Source organism: Rhipicephalus sanguineus, chromosome 8, assembly GCF_013339695.2.
Source record: "Rhipicephalus sanguineus isolate Rsan-2018 chromosome 8, BIME_Rsan_1.4, whole genome shotgun sequence".
Lineage (NCBI taxonomy): Eukaryota > Metazoa > Arthropoda > Arachnida > Ixodida > Ixodidae > Rhipicephalus > Rhipicephalus sanguineus.
Window position 1 is genome coordinate 49,569,829 of NC_051183.1, and position 20,197 is coordinate 49,590,025.

The 20,197-nt window shown below is 42.0% G+C and overlaps 1 protein-coding gene across 1 annotated transcript; it reads left to right on the forward strand.

Moving 5' to 3' along the window:
• The first annotated feature begins 1,174 nt into the window (after positions 1-1,174).
• LOC119401862 (membrane metallo-endopeptidase-like 1) lies at positions 1,175-19,631 on the forward strand. Its single transcript, XM_037668858.2, has 8 exons — positions 1,175-1,322; positions 2,487-2,617; positions 6,160-6,370; positions 7,806-7,904; positions 10,838-10,915; positions 16,452-16,561; positions 17,692-17,753; positions 19,576-19,631. Exons 2-8 carry the CDS (start codon positions 2,604-2,606, stop codon positions 19,629-19,631), a joined length of 630 nt encoding a protein of 209 aa, XP_037524786.2. The 5' UTR covers positions 1,175-1,322; positions 2,487-2,603.
• Positions 19,632-20,197: the final 566 nt, after the last annotated feature.

A 20,197-nucleotide genomic window follows, 5' to 3' on the forward strand; every position in this document is an offset into this window, starting at 1 on the left:
GAATGTCATCTAAAGATGTTGAAATTAAAATCTACATTAGAAGTACTACTGGTATTTTTGTTTTTACTGACGGTTTTACTACATTCTCTCGCTCTCGTTCTTCTAGAACTTGTCATAAAAGGCGCTGTCGTTTTTCACCTCACTAACAGTTGTCAATCGGCAATTCAGCAACGCGTGACCGTGTGATCCAGGAAAAAAAAGGAATTCCTCCTCAAAGAAACGAAGGCAAGCTTCAGAGGGCGCCTTCAACAGTTTGACAAAATATACTTCGTTATATCGGGGATTCCATACAATTGATGTTTGTTATATCGAGATTTAAATTTGATTTTTCTATAACACAAATGTCAAATGGTGCGCTGCTGATCGCGATTGAACCAAATCGTGATCAAATTTCACAACATTCATTGGCTGCCTGATGTAGCTCGCGTGAAGAAGCCAATCACGATGAAGAAATTCGATGCAGATCATGGGCGATCGCGATGAAAAGTGATCGCATGACACCGGTATGACATATAAACCTCTTGATAACTTTTGTCAATAGTCGTTTGTGCATGGTTCAAAAATAAGCTAAACGAAGTTCCTACATGAACAAACGAGGCGAGAGTTAAGGAGACTGTTTTACACCTTCCACAGTTTCGCAATTGCCCTCTCCTATTGTGCTCTTGTGGTTAGGGCACAGTGTACGAAGCATAGGCACATGCAACCGCCGTGGTAGGCAGTGGCTGCCTTGAAGAAGAAAAGACCACTTCTCGAAACGCTTGCTCTTGCGATTACCCCTGTTGAAGGATTTTTCATATCTGAATGAACGGTGCCTCTCGGACTCAATATTTCGGAGTGTGGAGGCTTAGTGAACTCTGTAGTGCAGTTCGGTTATTGAGGAATTGCTGGGCTTGAACGGCGTAAGTGGCGATACAGAATTTCACATAGTAGCGTCACTTTTTGTGTTGTTTTTGTTGCAGCTGGAAATGGATAAAACTGGGAATTACGAAGTTTGCGAGAAAGCGCTGCTCCTAGAATACGTTGGAAACAACGAAACTGCGTACTTAGAATCCTTCGTGACGATGATCACGCGGATACTGAAACCGGACCTACCTGAAGAAGAGCGCACAAAGATCGTTGACGACATAACTGTTTTCTCCGGGCAAGAAATAAAGGTGCAGTACCGTAATATTTTTGTATAGTTACAGAGGCATGGTGCGAATAATTTCGACTCTATTCTGCAGTTTCTCATTAACTTGCTAAGACCGAAGAATGGTACAGAGAGGCCAAATACGACTACAATACAAGCAACTATTGGACAGTTCGAGGACGCGTTAGATCAGGTGAGAAACGCAACTTGGTGTTTGCATTATTAGAGAGTCTGTTCGTGTACACCGGGAAAAATACTGTCAAATTTGAAGGTTATATTGAGGGCTTCACTGTAAGCCCTTACTAAGAATAGAGCGGCTCGAAAAGGCGGCTGCATATAATAATTTGACGCCCTACTGGAATTCCCTGAAAAAATGTGTCTTGTGTGGGGAATACGTTGAATAAGCAAAGAGGCAAGCAGGTGCAGATGTGGCACCATACGCGATAGGCACGTAAACTCATTTCTGCGAATAAACCTTAATAAACCAATGGTGTAGGTGGATGAAAGACCAAGCAAAAAAATCCAGGCACAAAATTGAAGGCGACGTAGGAATCGACGAAGAAGATCGGAATTCGCAATGTTTAAATACCACTTTTAAAAAAACTCACATGTAATGCTGGAGTTTTCTGCGTCCAAAATCGCGATATAATAGGGGCATGCCGCAGATTAATGGCGGCGACCAGCGGTTGCTTAACGTGTCCTAAGTTAAGCTAGTGCATGGGTGTTTTTGCACATTGCCCCCTACTGAAATGTGCCATACATCTCCGGTAGTCGAACCCGCGACTTCAAGCTCGGCAACATAATGCCTTATCCACTATGCTCTTTCAGTGGATCTTCACCTAAAAAGATGCAAAACCTTGTTTTAGACAATAACCGTGACCACTGAATCCAATGCAAAGAGTATGGTCAGCTTTACGTGTTTCTTGTAAAATCTAGGAAAAACTAGTTCACTTGGAGAAAGGCTAAAAAAACCGTGTCCCTAGACAAATTTTAATTCCATTAGTTGCTGCATTCACCATGATGTGACAGGCTTTTTTCGAAAAGGTCAGGCCGTAAAAGATATCTTGTGAAGTCAGCTAGCAGGCCTGATAAAATATTTGCAATAGGGCGATGGAGACAGTTCAGATTACTGGAAACCTTTATTGGTCGGAGTTTAGCGCCCATGTTTGGCTATAATCTTGTGTGTCAGTTATGGCAGAAAGACACTTTGGGTGATGGCGAGGAGGGGGGCGTTGGTTTCGTTTATATGTATACGTGTTACGCTTTTCACGAGTATTTCGATTTATTCATAGAAGCAAAGATGGACACAGCTAAATCAATTTGCGATTTATATCAATAATCTTTTTCTGGCACGCAGTTTCCTCTGCTAAGTGTTCTGAACAGCCAGTTTCGCCTCTGGAACATAACCTTCAATGAGACCGATGAGATAATCATCAGTCAAATTGGGTTGGTGAAAGAAGTGTTGAAGTTTTATATGGGCAACGATCCGTGAGTATTTGTTCGTGAGTAATACTTAGGTAGGTTCTGAAAAATTAGTGAACACGGGCTGTCACTGGAGCCGACGTTTCGACAAGCGGACTTGTGTTCTTCAAGGCTGTTGCAGCCTTGAAGAATACAAGTCTGCTTGTCGAAACGTCGCCTTCAGCGGCAACCCTGTGTTCACGAATTTTTCATCTCTTCAAGTTTCCATCGTCCCCTGAACTTCTCCCTTTTTTAGCTAGGGCCTGTGTGCTAACACTGGTGTGTGAGACTCATAAAAGAAACGGTTATATATATGCGCAATGCAGCTTACATCGTAGCTGCTAATTGTCACCCTACTGTAGAGCGTTCTTAAAGGGACGCTAAAAAGAAGCAATGAATCGGTTTAGATCGATAAATTGCGCTCTGAGAACTCTAATGTCCTTAATTTCACCATCATACGTTTATTCATAGAGGATAAAATCAAGTTCAAAGTTTCATTTTTTAAATTTCGCGCTTAAATCTCCTCGCGTGACGTCACGGATTTCAATGTGTATTTATCGTATTTTGGCGCCGTTGGCTCTACAAAATAACCGCAAACTTGATATGCTAAGTCTATGCCCCCCTCAGAGGACAATGTACTTCATTTTTACCGATTAGGAACTACGTAATTCCTAGTAAGCGCCGTCAAAACATGAGACGTCACGGCGAATGGTGCGGAAACGTCAAGGTGGCGTCGCCACCCACATTTTGTTTTTGCGCGTTTTCTCGCTTACTAAGCGTCTTCTCGCAGCAAGCGTGGTGTTTTTGGTATCGTGAAAGTGTAGTTTCCTATTGTGAGAAAACTCGTTTTGCTCTTTAGTGTTCCTTTAACACACGAGAGAATAACACTGTATAATTAAAAAAATTCAGAGCGTTATGAATCGCTGACCTCGGTTATTTTAAATATACGTGAAAACGTTCTGATTGCAGAACTACACAGAAACATTTTTTGCGTGTTCGGAGGTAATATCAGTTGTGGATCCTCAGAAAGGCAATTTATAAATAACGTACATCATTGTTGAAAAATTATCGAAGTACAATCTAAATTAGTGCATAATTTAGGCAAAATTTTACTGTTTTTTTTTTTCCTGAAGGCGTGTCTACTGTTCGTGGCTATAGAAATACAGGTCACCAAATTCTTTTAGTCTTCTTTTGCATATCAGTTTTGTTCGGAATTTCGGGAAGGGAGTGGCTAAGCGTGGCTAAACAGTGTAACACTTGTATATTCCAATAAATACTGCACACCTTCTCGGTAAAAGCAAGAGTGGTACACAAGATAACTTACAATGGTACCGCACACAGAAAGAGACGAACACAATCCAAAGAAAACAATTCAATGTCGAGTATAGTGTAAACAGCAGTATAGAAGATAAAATGTCCACTTCACATGCGAGAACGTACAAACTCAATACAATGTGTAACACGAAATTACATTTATAATAAACAGCGTAGCCCGTACTTTTGTCTTTGTGCGGTTCATAATTTATGCAGGTGCTAATACAATATTTAAAAAAAGTCACTATCATTCATTTCTTAAGCAAATGATTTTATCGTTTCACAGTTCACCGCAGATGATGTTAGTTCATTCCGGTAGGCTACAGATGATGGAATGATAACGTCTTACTCTTCCAGCTATTACATGTTTCTGAGATGCTTCGCCAAGCCGGTTTGGCGAACCACTTGAAACGGGCAACAACTGGTGCGGCCTTTATACATATACAGAGAAAATTAGGAAATAGTGTGAAGAATGGCAAATGGTGCTAAACCCTCTAAAAACTGTAGTTATGACAGTCTCTCGAAAGAAAAATTACTTTAACTATACGTATTATATTAATAATCATGAACTTAAAAGAGTTGAACAACATAAGTACCTTGGTTTGATTTTTACAAGTGATCTTCGCTGGAATCATCACATAGATTATGTATGTGCAAGGGCAAACAAGTCTCTCTGGTGTCTTAGGCGCTGTTTGCCGTTTGCAACGCAAGAAAAAAATGTTTAGCCTAGAAGACGCTTATTAGACCCATCATAGAATATGCTAAAATTGTCTGGGATCCTTTCTCTGTTACTAACATCTCGAAAATTGAAAAAATTCAGCGTCTAGCAGTCCGGTTCATATTCAATAAATATCGTTGGACTGATTCACCATCTCAATTGTGTCCACTATCCGAGCTACCCACGATTCAGGCTCGAACTAAATACGAAAGACTTAAATATCTTTACCTGATTATTAATCACCATGTTCATATAAGGTATGCCGACTATTTTGATATTCTTCGTAGTGAAACTTACATCGCCATTCAATGTTCATTCGTGCTCCTGCTGTTTACACTGATTGTTTTAAGTATAGCTTCTTCCCACGAGCTATCAACGATTGGAATTCTTTGACCGAAGAAGCCGTTTCATGCTCATGTGTAGATTTATTCTTAAAACACATATATCACATTCTCATTGGTAGCTAACAAAGATTTATTTGTCTGTACTTCATCTAGTGCATTTAATCTTATTATCTGGTTGCGTTTCTTGGTGTACTTCATTTTGTCCCTTTATCTGTAAGTTCTGATTGTACAAGGTATGTCTGTTATGATTGTTATGTTATTATGTATTGTTTTCCACTCCTGTTATAGCCCCGTGTAAAGGCTGACAGTATCTGCAAATAAATAAATAATAAATAAATAAATAAATAAATAAATAAATAAATAAATAAATAAATAAATAAATAAACTGCTACAAGTGGCGGTGAAACGTTACACGTTCAATCTTGTGAAAACTTGAAAGCGCGAACGACGAAGACGAAACACATACAACAGGACTTGCTCATAATTTTAAGAAGATAGCTAACCGACATAATATCAATCTAGTTTTTTCAGCGGCTTGCAGACTATCAGCTGTCTGTAACCTTCAAAGGACCAAGAAACGCGTGCAATGTCACACCAATCATAAGACTGTCTACACTGTGTGTACTGCAAACGTAGTGTACCATATTCCTTTGAGTTGTGGACGTGTCTATGTTGGACAGACTAGTCAATGCTTCAATGACAGGGCGAGACAGCACAATAACGATGTCAGAAAGGGATTCGGTAGCCACTTGGCAGAACATTGCAAAAAATGTGCTTGTACCCCTTTATTTTGCAACACCACTTTTCTGAAAAAAAAAGCAGTTCAAAAACAGAACGCGAAATCGTCGAGGCTTACTTGATAAAGAAAGCGGGTGATAAGTGTGTCAGCAGCCCCTCTTTGCTGTTAAAAGAAAATGAAGTGGCTTTTCTTCGAAGTACATTGATACACCGTAGATTGTTTCAAATATCATGTTTTCAAAATAAACCCACGCTATCTTTTGTGGGATGACGAGTGCATATGCATGAGCTTGATGCGGGGGTATATCAGGATGTTCGTTTCCAATAAACGCCCGTTGCAAGTTATGCGCAAGTCCTGTTGTATGTGTTTCGTCTTCGTCGTTCGCGCTTTCAAGTTTTCACTAATGATGGACCAACTCGCCCAAACCAAGGTATTGTTCAATCTTGTCTTACAGGGACGTCGTTTTCAATAACTTCGGCGTTAAAGACGCTGCCAGACTTCTCCGGTACTCCTCGAAGGAGTTCCTGAACAACACGGAGTATTTGTGCGAAGGAGCCGAGCCGACCAGGGAGCGCTTCTGCATCACTCTTTTGAGGCCCAGAGCGCGGCACATTGTGAGCAAGTTGTATGGCCAGCGTTACTTGGGAACACACGCGAGAATGCAGGTGAGCACGTGCTGGCGTAGCGCTCGTTAGCACAACCCTGTACTTTATAGAAACAATTAAATCTAGCAGGTTCCTTTATGCACTCACTTAGGATTACTCAAAGGCAAAATACACCTTCTTTTTCTTATCAATCGACGTATTTATCCACTCCCGCCCCCTTCCGAAAGCTTTGACAGTTCAGAGTTCTTTTTTGTGCATAATAAGAGTATTTCAAATAGGGATCATACAGATACACAGGGAAGTCCCATAGTCAACAGACTGTACAGGGGACCTACCATAACAAATGAGTAATATAAGTAATAAAAAGCAGTTAAATGTAAGAAAAACTATACACTGTAGTAAATGAGTCATTAACAATGTGTGAAATGTTTGATTACAAAAAGGATTTAAAAAAAACGGTGATGATGAAATGATTACGCTGCACCTAAGGTGGTTTTGCACTGGCTCCAGGATCTGAGGCATTGCAAGCTTTCTGCACGCCACCTGGTTTTGCACTGCCTGGTTACGAAACCTTCTGGTTACAGAAAAACAGGGGGACGGTACAAAGACTGTGTGCTTTACTGCAGCAAAGTGGTAAAGCATCCCTGACTATTTGTATAGATTAACCATCACGTGTGCCTGCATACGTGGCTATCGGCAACGAAGATGTTCTGCTCTGACTCGTTACGAAATGAAAGTACACACATCCCGCCTTCCATGTCTATATTGTATAACACATTTCCCGCTCAGCTTCGATGGTATAAAGGATAAGTATATTTTGAGCTCTGATACCTCTCGCAACAGTTATGAAAACAATATTTGTTGTCAGCACGGTATTTTTAATGAACGCGATCAATTACAAAGAAGTAAAGTATTCTGAAGAAATAAATATCTGATTGAAAAGAATATGACGTGAAGGGGATTGATTAACAGGCAGTCAAAAGAAGAAATTTAGCAATAACCAATACAGCTCCTAAATTTCTTCGGCTTTGGGTGAGTAAAATCTAATTATGAAAGAAAATATGGCGGTTAGTGATGTTGTTAATAATTATCAACATAAGAAGCGCGCGTAGAGATTTGTGCATGAAAGATGGACAGCATGCGTAAGTAAAGGTTCACAGTATTCCAATTCTGAGAAAGTAATTCGTGCCAATTATTTTTTCCATAGTTCTGCACGTCATTTGTAAGAAAGCGACATTTTAATTTGGAGTTCTTTGGTGTAAGAGTTCATGCTTGGAGAATCTTTCACAGGCTTTGTTCCTAACATATTTCACTTATTTTGCAGATGTTTCCAGCGCTGTGATATAACGGTGTGTTTTAAAGAATCAGAAAATAATATTAGCCAGCATAACTCGTTCCTTGCTTGTAACACTTTATTTCGCATGAGAAAAACAAAGAGATGTTTTTCTTTGCCTTGACTGTGACGTATGAGTGAACTTGCAATTTTTCTTCGAAGGCCCGATACATCCTCAGCTACATTGGTGACGCGTTCGACCGTCAGTTGAAACGAACACCATGGATGGATGAGGGGACGAAGAAGAAGGCCAGAATGAAGGTGTGTATAAAACTGGCGACATTGCTCGGCTTGATTACGCCACTCACTTTTGCGTTTAGAAGCAAACGGGACATGACTTAGAGCACTATGCACTCTTATTATATACGGGAGAGTTGTAAGCTTTTCCTTAGTCAGTTCAAAAGAAATGTAAAAAAAATATTACACCATCTTCCCGTAGGGAACCCTGAGTAGTATGCGAAGCAGCATGGGGTCGACACAAGTTCCCATTAGTTCCAGTTCGTCGTTTCCGTTAAGTTGAGGTTCGTAGCTAGCGTTATATTTACCGTTTGGTTTCCATGGTAACTACCAAACTGGGAGCTGAGCGCGCGCGCGCGCGCGTCATTTATACCGCGGAGCTACAGTTGCGCACCCGGCGGAGTATGCAGCGCTTACCGTCGAGCCTGTAACCATTCGCAGTATCGTGTGCGGAGCCGCAGGTTCGTTGCGCAATCCCGGAGAGGAGCTTCGGAGAGGAGAGGAGAAGGAGGAGGTGCGCATGCGCAGTGGGGGGTGTGGACGCCGAACGGCGGAGGGAGGGAGTGACATAGCCCGGAACATAAGCTGCTTCGCATCTAAAAATTGGAGGACGCTTGAGCTTCGCCTTTAAGAGTAGAACGCGATAGCGTAATCGGGCCCCGTTTGCATCGCCTTCTTAATTGCTACACTGACTTCGATTCTCGGTGGACACCTCAACCGTAAAGCAATTAAAGGAACGTCTGTGCGCGTTTAAATTGGCCGTTTCAGACTATCCTGGAACGCCTACTGCAAGTACAGTTGCGAAGTGCCCACGACGACATCATTCTTCCTTTTGCGAATTCTGCGAAGTATCCACTACGCGTCCGTAAGGTAACACGCGCACCTGTACACGTTGGTTGTTGATGATGTTGCTGGTAATGGTAATTATGAGAGGTGTGGAAAGTTGGGCAGGTTGGTAAACACGTGTGACTACGAGTGGTTGGTTTAAATATTCCGTACATAAAATATTCCTGACGTGGAGGAAGGAAACAGTCAGGAGGGAGCATTGTGCAAGGCGATGGAAAGATAGAAAGAAAGAAAGAAAGAAAGGAAGAAAGGAAGGAAGAAAGAAAGAAAGAAAGAAAGAAAGAAAGGAAGAAAGGAAGAAAGAAATGAAGGAAGAAAGGAAGGAAGAAAGAAAGAAAGAAAGAAAGAAAGGAAGAAAGGAAGGAAGAAAGAAAGAAAGGAAGAAAGGAAGAAAGAAAGAAAGGAAGAAAGAAAGGAAGAAAGAAAGGAAAGAAGAAAGGAAGAAAGAAAGAAATAAAGGAGGAAGGAAGGAAGAAAGAGGAAGACTGAAGAAAGAAAGAAAGAAAGAAAGAAAGAAAAGAAAAGGAAGGAAGAAAGAAAGAAAGAAAGAAAGAAAGAAGGAAGAAAGAAGAAAGAAAGGAAGAAAGGAAGAAAGAAAGAAAGAAAGAAGAAAGAAAGAAGAAAGAAAGAAAGAAAGAAAGAAAGAAAGAAAGAAAGAAAGAAGAAAGAAAGAAAGAAGAAAGAAAGAAAGAAAGAAAGAAAGAAAGAAAGAAAGAAAGAAAGAAAGAAAGAAAGAAAGAAAGAAAGAAAGAAAGAAAGAAAGAAAGAAAGAAAGAAAGAAAGAAAGAAAGAAAGGAAGAGAAACAGTAGTTCAGGCATGCCCCCGCCAAGCTTCGCTTGCTCCAATTTGCACGATAGGGCAAGGTCTGCCTAATTTATTTTATTTTATTTTGGTTTGGTTAGGTGGAACCGAGCTGGTCTGCCGCGCTGTGCTTGGGCAACCACGCACCAGCGATGGGTTCGTGTTCCTATCCGTGTCTGTCCACTGTCGGCCGGGTGCTCTGCGATTTCTGGTTCGCTCGTTACACGATGATCAGAGAATAAGGCATGAAGCTGCCTGCTATTTCTTAGGCACTAAGGTACGCTATTTGCCACCGGTCGTTCACCTAAATACCGGTCCACAAGTACCTAACGTGGCAACGTTCACATTTCATTTCAAGGCAGCGGAGTTTATCGCCACGCACAGTAGGTTTGTCCTGATACAGATGTTCTCGAAAAGAGCGTTGGGGATACAACGGCAGCCCTGCTGCTCCCTCTGGTTCCTTCAGCGCGTCGGGCGTGTGCCAGTCGTGTTTCATGGAGCGGCGATAACGGCATCCCTTCTGTCTGGCCTTCTCCGCGACTTCATGCGGCGTCTGGGACGGAGAGTACTCTCAAGGCGTGGCAGACTAGTGAGGTGCGGCATGGTCGCATCTTAGATTTGTCCTAACTGCTAGGCTAGGCATCGCAATGATAATACGCGAATGATTGCTGAAGCAGGAGCAATCGCGGAAAGTGACTCTGTTAGCAAGCCGACAATTGCGTTAACACAAAAAGAGCTGGCGTTTCTAAAATCACACATGCGCACTTGTTCGGGTTAAGGTGATGTTTGCGTTTTTTGTAGGCTTGTGGACTATCATGCACTGTGTTGTTGGCTATTGTGTTGTGGTCTGGGGCGTATACTTTCTCGTGTACCCAGTTATGTATGCATGTTTTTCGAAATAAAGAACCGGCTGGAAGTCAGCGCTCGTCCTTGTAGGTTCTTTGTCCCTTCGTCTTTTCCTGCGCTCTACGCAAGTTTAATATGGAATACCAACTATAGACTGTGCCGATACCCCGGCCCCTCAACGCCTCCTTTATAAAAACTCCGAAATCTCCCTCCGAAGCAAAATCCTGGTCACACCGCCGTACTGCATAGACAAACTCGGCAAGGCCGGCATGAGCGTGAGGTGAGTTCTACTCGATTACTCGTCACTGTTATCATCTACTATTCATGATCTGTTGATCCCGCTGATAATGCTGGTAAAACGCCGCTTAGATTACGAAACAAGCGCGCAATATACTGCGTTACTCGTATAGTCGACGTGCTAACCCGACTCGCTATTTTGTTTCTGGCGTTTCCTTCTTTGCAGCTGCGCAAGATGGTGCCCCGTGTCGGCTATCCCCTTCAATATCTGAACGACAGCTTCATGGAATCATTGTACAGCAGAGTGAGTGTGGAACCTGGCTACGCTGTTTCCTAGTCACATTGACTGTGTTGTTATAGCTTCCAAAAAACAACAGATCAATCAATCAATCAATCAAATCAAATTTTATTTTCGCTTCAGACAATACAGTGTATTGTCACTGCGAAAATAGGGGACCAGAGAAAAAAGCTGCGCTTGCGCAGCTTGACTAAGCTCTGGTCACCCGTACAGCAGCAGTGACAGGACGAAACATCTAAGCAAGTCTATGTAGCCGCAGTATATACAAATGCTACTACCAAAAGTAGTTACCTAATCTACGTTGTTGAACTGAAAAAAAAACACCAATGTATGTTTTAATGTGCAATCACTTTAGTAAAACCGGCTGCTGTAAATATACGAACATGAGTAGTTCCAACACATTTATATAAACAGATCTAGTAAGGTTTTTTAGTACAGTTAAGAACATCAACATTTCTTTGTTCTAGTTCATTTAGTGTGGTTGCGAGTACGTAATCAAGTTTTTCTTTTCCATAATGGGTACGCGAGAAAGGAACGTGGTATGGTGGGTGATACCTGAAAGGATAGGAAATTGTATTTGCTCGGAGATTTGCTATTGCTTCGAATAGCTCTGTTCTTCCTAATGTGGCATTTTTGTATGTTCTCAGTAGTTTATGTTTGTATATGTTGTGAATCTTCATAATTTTATGTTTGTGGAATAGAGGTTCTGTGTGTTCTAGAAACGAGGCGTTTTCTATTGAACGAAGTGCTTTTTTCTGGGCCATGAATATTTGCTGTAAGTTTGATAATGTTGTGTTTCCCCATATTAGTGTGCAATAATATAAGTGAGAGTTGAAGAGCGCGAAATATAACATTCTTTAATGCTAACAGGAAAAGTGTGACGGTCCGGCTTAATACATCGGCTACTATGCTTAATTTTGGCAGTAAGGTTTTCACATGTTCATTCCAGGACATATTTCGGAACAAATTACGCCGAGAATCTTAATATGTTTCTCTACTTTGATTTGAAATGGCCGAGAATTATATAATCGTCGATGTTTCTTAAAATTCCCGGGGCACGATACAACACACATTTAGTTTTCGATTCGTTTAAAGTAAGCCTATTGAACTTGCACCAGGCCTGTAAGTTATGACAGAATGTGTCACCCTTTCGTTTTATGGTCTCCAAGTCTCTTCCTTCAAGAAGTACCGAGCAATCGTCGGCATATATAATATATTTACAATCCTCATAGATTCTCACAATATCATTATATAGAAAAGGAAGAGAATCGGTCCTAGTATGCTACCCTGAGGAACCCCAAATTCAATAGGCCGAAGTTTGATTTACATTTATTTAGTTCAACGTATTGGTAGCGCGTTTTCAAATAAGATTTAACAAGTTGTAATACTGTCCCACGTAACCCATAATGTTCTAACTTTTCAAATAAAATTGAGTGGTTTACCCTATCGAAAGCTTTACTAAAATCTAGAAATATACCCAGTGTCATGACCTTATTTTCAAAATTGTATAATATTTCCTCTTTTTGAACTAGAAGTGCTGTCTCAGTGCAACGTCCCTTTCTGAAGCCGAATTGGTGATCTGTTAATAGGTTGTATTTTGTAGTAAATTTCGCAATACGACAGTTTATTACTTTTTCGAGTCCCTTTGAAAAGACAGGTAATATTGACACAGGACGATATCTGAACGACAGCTTCATGGAATCATTGTACAGCAGAGTGAGTGTGGAACCTGGCTACGCTGTTTCCTAGTCACATTGACTGTGTTGTTATAGCTTCCAAAAAACAAGAGATGAATCAAGTGTTCAAAAAAGTTTAGGGTGGCTTGATAGTTTCCTACAATTGCCTAGAGGGAACTCTGGCGCTGCGATCGTTGAGCCACCATGGGAATGATGGGTAGTAGGCCTACACGGATTTGCCTAACCTTCGTGCTTACAGCTTCGCACGCACTTGTGGCTTTGTTTATTGCCGTGTTTTGGCGTTCGTTCCGGATAAAAGAATAGACCGTTGTGAACTTCGTGACCAGGTTTGAATTGGTCAGCCTAAAAAGGCTAAAGTGGTGAAGTGGAACTGCTAACTTTTGCTGAACTTCGTTTTGCGACAAAGCGGATGCAGGCGACGCGGAGCCAAACGGAGTCGAAAGAACGAAGTTCAGACAAATCCGTGTACTACCCATAATTTCCATGCTGGCTGAAGCGCCATGCGTTGCAGCTCCCATAGACACTAGCGCCAGAGTTCCCTCTAGTAAACATTGTAGGAAACTCTATGGGCTTGACGACCCTTTAGGCTTGCTACAGCGTGCGGCACACCAAAGGCGTCCACAGCAGCAGCAGTGGTATCTTGTTCTTTGTTCCCTAACAACGCATCGTGAACAGTGTCCGTGCTGCTTTGACGTTCTCGCAGAACTCAACAAAAAGAAGAAATCTATTCGCTGTGTAATGCGGGTGTCAAAGCCTTTGCAAAATAGGTCAGTTAGCATGGTTGTTACCCTGACAGTTCCACGTGCTTTATTTGATCCCAAAGGCACAGCACGAGGGTATCAGTGTGGTGGTACACACTTGTACTCCTGCTGTATAGGTATTTCAGTCATATAAAAGTGTACAAGAGCAGAGCCTTCGATAGTTTATCGAGGCTTAATGACCGCCATCTTCTAGCCCTCTTCCTCTGCTCGTCTTTATTATGCTTGCGTTTTAACAATTTGTTGTCTTCCTCTTTGTCGCCGTTCGCTCTCTGCTCGGTTAAGTGGGTGAAACAAGGGAGGATTTTACGCGTATGCAGGTTTGGTCCTTGTCGGCAGCAAGTTGTCTTTTCGTCCGCTTTACTTCCTTCAAATTTATATCGTGGTTACTACAAATAACATCCTTTATACTTGGTTTGATTGTCTGTTAGTACTCATTAACGTTGTGTCTGGCGAAGAAAAATGAGCCCTTCGATTGCCCTTTTTTCTTTCATTCATACCTTCAGTCTCACGTATTGCAATGATTCTCGCCTACTACAGGCTCCGGTTCCAGTACTGTTATTTAGGTCGATTTTTTCTCCACTCTTGGGGGCTTCTTCACTATTCCGCCGACAACTTCAGTTTCATGTTAGAGACTTCGTAATTTTTTTAACACGAAAGACTTATATGCCTCATGAGTCAAGAGAACTTGCGAGACTTGTAGAGTGCCTTACGATACTTCGTGAGACCTGCTGAGACCGTGGCGTCAACCCAAACGATACAAGTATCACGGGACCACGGATGACGTGACCACTACGTCATCCGTGATCTGTGACGGCATCATGGTTTCGTGATATGACGTCATCACATGACGTAGTCGCTCGGCCAAATGTGGGCAGATTCCGGTGGTAGTGCGACAACGGGTGGCGTGCTTCAGGGTAAAGGGCTAAGTTAACCAGCTCTTGAGAGTATACGATTTAGCCTCTTCTCTCCTGAGCTTTAGCGATATTGGCTGTCCGTTCTTTCCTCTTGATTTGCTAGTTTATTCGGTCATCCACCCAAATGCAGCCGCTTGATTCTGAAACTGACCATGAAGCTTTACATAATTCTACAGCCAAGTCGGACATACTTCCAAATGGCATACGGTGTCTATTGGGGCACATATTGCATTAATATGCGGAAAACTAAAGTAATGTACAAGAGTCTCGGAAGAGAACAACGCTTCGCGTTGGGTAGCGAGGCACTGAAGGTGGTAAAGGAATACGTCTACTTAGGACAGGGAGTTACCGCGGAGCCGAACCATTAGAATGAAGTAACTACTAACTAGGAGAATAAGGATGGGTTGGAGAGCATTCGGCAAGGACTCTCAAATCATGATTGGCAGTTTGCCACTATCATTCATGTGGAAAGTATATAACATCTGCACCTTACAGGTACTTACCTATGCAGCAGAAACCTGGAGGCTCACAAAGAGGGTTCAACTTAAATCGAGGACGACGCAGCGAGCAATGAAACGGAAAATGATAGGTGTAACCTTAAGGGACAAAAAGAGAGCAGAGTGGGTCAGGGAACAAACGGGTAAGGACATCTTAGTAGAAATCAAGAAGAATAAATGGGCATGGGCAGGGTGTGTAGCGCATAGGCAAGATAACAGCGGTCATTAAGAGTAACTGACTGTATTCCAAGAGAAGGCAAACGTGCGGGGGGAAGACAGAAAGTTATAAGTGGGCAGATGAGATTATGAAGTTTGTGGGTATAACACAGAGGGAAGTCAGCGCCAGAGTAGTGGGGCAGGAGAGGAACAAAAATTTCACGTTAACATCGTAATCAATGTAAAGCGTCCTAACTAAACAAAATGGTTAATGCTGATGAATTATGGCCCTATTCATCTAGGGGATCACTGGTAGAGTGCGAATCTTGGCGGAGTCAAGAGCGTTGGTGTTTGTAAGTCTGCCGCTAACAATGCAGACTACGAGCCTTCTATGAATTCCAGAGGCGAAACCATAAGCCGAAATTTACTTTTATCAGACTCCCGCCAACTTTACGTTCGACAAGCAGCACCAGGACACTGTCCATACCCATCTAACAAGGGTACATCTGGAGTCACTAAACCGCGATTCCTAACTGTAACCAATGTGGATCGACACGCAATTAATATTCAGCCGTTCAGGCAATCATTATATACTAATATTCACGCAATTACTATTCACCCGACCTTCCAGTAGACTGTAAGTTAATACACCTACACATATGATAGTGGTCGGATTTGTTCTGTACGGTATGAAAAGAAACTGAGAGTACCGTAACATTGTCACTGCAGTAAACATAATAGTTTAGGCGCTAAAGTTCTTTAAGAAAGTGGATCTTTTTATCTTTTTTTTCGTTCGCGGGACTGGGCCCATTGTAGGGTCGGTCAGTTTCTCGGCTATTGACATGTTCTGATGTAAGAAATAGTGGGCCGACTCTGGCTGCAACGTCACGCCAAAGAAGGACGACCCGGAATCGGTGGTTGTATGGGTTGCGTGGGGGTGGTCATCTGAGGGTCTCGCCTTCTTGCCAGGTAGCTGCATAACCGCTATGCTGCAAGGTGCTATCCCAAAGGTGAACAGTTTCATGATTCCCAGCTGTACTGTTTCGTTCATACTATTCTCGAAACCAGCAGTTACTAATTCACTCTGTCACCTTTCTTGCTTGCAACTGATTCTGAATAAGTGTCTGCCGATTTCTCAGAAGGGATGAATCCTTCTTCAGACAATAATTATCTGCTTACGAGAAAAACATCGTCTGGCAAATGTCCTAATAGCTGTGGTGGATTTGACGAAATGCTTGTTTATGCACGTACCATCAGTACAGATTTAAACGAGTAAAAAATAATTCATAGGGAGGTCAGTTACGTGTCTTTGGATACAAGTGCAACATGTAATCGCTCAGTAAGAAAGGCTGCGTTTTCGAGTCTAAATATAACTGTAACTAAAGGAGACTGAAATATTGAAACGGGACCAAATATTATAGTAGCATTGGCGTTGTTCGCGTTTGCTTATTGTATATTCGACAACTGCCTTTACTACGTGTGCTTCGAGCTCTAATTGTTGAACCGCCTTTTTACAGGTCGGAAAGGTATTCAGAAACGAATCGCTGTCTGCCATCATTCTCCGCTTTGACTACAACGCCATGTACATGATGATGTCTGACATCAGATCACGCGTGAAGCTAAGTCGGTAGGTGTGCCCCTTAAAATCGTCTGAAAGGCTTGATTTTTCTTAATGGTAGACGTTCAGTGTGTATTAAGCTGCAAAAAAAAAAAAAAAACGTTTGCTCAAATCAAGACACTAAGATGCATAGTGCTCTCCCCAGTCAATTCTTGAAGCTTAATTGTGGTGGCCTGTCGCACCGTAGCTGTAATAGGAAGCTCTACAGCGCCAGTTCAATTGCATCGGGAAATGGATCTAGTGCTGTGTTTAGTGAGTCCTAGTCATCGCGAGAACTAGAGTGGTTTAACAAAAGATGCTGGATACAATCTTTGCATCTTGAGCTAAGGACGCCGATCTTGAGCTCTCTTTTCAAATAAAGACGTCAATTTTCTCTCTGCCTCTCTCTCATGTAACTCTCTTTCTTGAGAAAATGTCCCTTGACGCAGGCAACTCGACAGGCGAAGCACCAGTTGTGGTAACACCTTTTGTTGAACTACTGCCGATGATTTTGCCTCTCAATTTTGTTGTAAACTTGTGTCACGTATAAATTTTTGAACATGACCTACGACGATGCAGCATACATGGCTCCGTTAAGAGCGCCAGTAATCTGTTAACACCCTTGGTGTTTTCATTGGCTTAAATTAAAATCTCACTCTCGTCATCCTAAAGGTCCCGCTTTGAAAACTACAAAGCAGCAAACAATAGCCTAAGAGTGTCGTCATCTGGGGAAAGAAAATCAGTGCGATTGTTAGCTACATAATGGTATATACTTAAAGAGTTTATCAGAGTTTAACATCGTCAGTTTTGCCCTCTGCTGCTGCAGGAATCCAGCGTGCGATTACTTTAACCTTGTGTGATACGTAGCTACTGAAATGCTGCGGCCACTCGAAACACTGATTGCTGATTTATTGATTAATATGCATTTGTGCTTCATTGAATATTTTCATTTTGCGAAAGACTTGTAGTGCTAACGCTGTACAGTCTAACGAATAGGTTCTGGTCTTTCTCGATTTTCGAGAATTTATCACTGAATGTCTGCACAAAAGTGTTACCAAAGCTACTTATTGAACAACTCGACAAATTCAGAAAAAAAAGCGACGCGTATTCTTCCAGTGGTGAAATTTGTTTCAACCACATGGGATATTCGTATTTTTCAGGGACTTCGAATTTGATTACTCGGAGAGGAACAGTCGTTACATGGTGAATTACAACACTGTGGGTAAGTGACGCGACATGCGAGCTCAGTTCCATTTGTGCAATTTTTTTTTATAAATGTAAGCAAATATACGCGACTCCGAAAAATTCCACGAACTGCAGTGGCTGTTCTGAGGAAAAAACAAAACAAAAACATTCGGTACATTAACGACGGGATGGCTGTTCCGTCGATAAAGGCAGTGCAGTTTTCATGAGAATCGGCGAATATTATCTTTAAACTTGAAAATGCACCTTTAGTGCATAGTGATTAAGGGGCATCAGTTCATTGTTATTAATAACTAACATTTCACGCTCATGGAATAAAATACCGATCTCTTCGAATGACAGCGTTACGTGCCAAAAGCAGTGTCTCGTTGTAGGTGAGTATCTCTATATTTGATTTGGACATAGTAGTAGTAGCAGTAGCAGTAGTAGTAGTAGTAGTGGTGGTGGCGGTAGAAAAAGAGTTGGTTAGGGTGGTGCTGTGTAGGGGGGGGGTGTAATCAGCTGGAACGCTTTTGGCTACTTATCAGGGTGCACGCCCACTTGATATGCTGAAGTTCACCTCCATCTACGCACAACTTATATTTGGCAAAAATATTTTTCTATCCTTTGTACAAGCAGAGGTATGCAGATAGATTATCGTGTGTTGAGTTTTCACGTTCACGCTGCCTCTTGGTTTTCACGTTACGTTGTGATATCAAAAGTGTAGTTTATTGTTGCTTTTCTTGGCCTGTCATAGCGCAGTGACCTGTCTAAAATGAGCTTCATATTTCTTGAAAGCCAGCGTCAGCTCTGCAGCAAGTCACTTTCACGCATGTCATCGTGCCTCTGGCAATGTATACGGGGTAAATATGCTGTGTAATTGCTGACCATACGGCTTAAATGAATTTAAGGCACTCCCATAACTTAGACTGATTTCTTGCTCGTCCGAGTGATACAGTCTACATTGGTAAAACATCTGTTCTCGGTGTGTATTATTGCTCATATCGTATTTCATGGCAGTTTTTTGATATATTAAACGACTTTTCATATTTTAATAATTAAGATTTGTCTATATAAATTTTTACTACTTCTGCTTTGTCAAGTTCCTTGCTATCAGCCGAGGTATCTTAACTGCTCAGGTGTTACACTTCTGTAAGACCAAGGACGCGGGTTCGATTCCCAGCGAAGGCGCCCACATTAAAATGGAGGCGAAATGAAAAAGCACCCGTGTATCTTAATTTAGGCGTGCGTTAAAGAAGCCCGGATCATTCAAATTATTCCTGCCTAATAATCGTGCCTCATAATCATATATTGCAGTGTGCGTACGTAAAACCAGCGTTTATGTTTCATGCTACCTTCCGTCTACCTACGCTACCACCCCATCCCACACCTCGTGGCGATGTAGGCACAGTGTTAAGTAGATGTTGGATCACTGTGTGCAAAGGTTTGTTGTCGCATATGATCCCCCACAGCATAAATATGTGTTACTCTTGACGAAGGAATAGAGCTCCCCTAAACGCTACACTCTAAAAACAAGTGCACGTGTTAATGTTTTCGGTGAGTCGTGACCTGCTACGTATATAACTCTCTTTTAGGTTCTACGACTCTCCGAAGAGAGTATAAGGATGTCCAATGAGACTTCACGTGTCTCTTTAAAGAGAGCCGTTTACATGGGAAGTCTGGGCTCACACTGAAGAATCAAATGACTCTATTTTCTTTCTTAGAGCGTGCCAGAGAAAGAGGTTTTCTGTTGGTACGAGGACGTATCCCTTTGCTGAAATATTAGTTCCTGGCCTTGCCACATGTGCCACAAAAAGCATCCTTTTTTATTAAGGAATGCACTTTTGCACGCCATTTTGCAGTGATCCAGGCGGGCTTTCTTCAGGACTTTTTCTTCAATGAAACTATGCCTTTGTAAGTTCCTACTTCTCTTATGACATGTGGCCACACAAACCCTCATATGCTTGCATAGGCAATTGTTCACAGCGTAAATGCCGTATATATTTAGAACTTTTACATGTTTTACGTAAATGCTGCTGTATTAATGGAGTAGCAGAATTTTCGCTAGCTGAGAGGCGCTTGTTGATGATTTGTTGATGATTTGATGATTTCCATGAAGTAAACAAAGTTCAAGTAATTGAACATCACTGAGAGAGATATATATAGAACAACTTCATTAGAAAAAATATTCACCGACAATTACGATACTCCCTAATACGAATTTTAAGAGCAGCTTCGTGTTGGGGAAACGCCAACTGTTTTTGAAGTTTTGGCTTTCCGCTGTGGTAGAAATGCGCTGCCGCAGGGGCGTAGCCAGAAATTTTTTCGGGGGGGGGGGGGGGTTCAACCATACTTTGTGTATGTTCGTGCGTGCGTTTGTAAGCGGGTGTGTATATATACGCAAGCAAAATTGAAAAATTTCGGAGGAATTTGAATCCCCCCCCCCCCCCCCCCGGCTACGTCCCTGCGCTACCGAAAGAGTGG

Coding starts and splice junctions, on each gene's coding strand:
- LOC119401862 (XM_037668858.2), top strand. Junction 6,371..7,805: donor GAACACACGCGAGAATGCAG/GTGAGCACGTGC, acceptor TTTTCTTCGAAG/GCCCGATACATCCTCAGCTA. Junction 17,754..19,575: donor GGTGAATTACAACACTGTGG/GTAAGTGACGCG, acceptor GCCATTTTGCAG/TGATCCAGGCGGGCTTTCTT.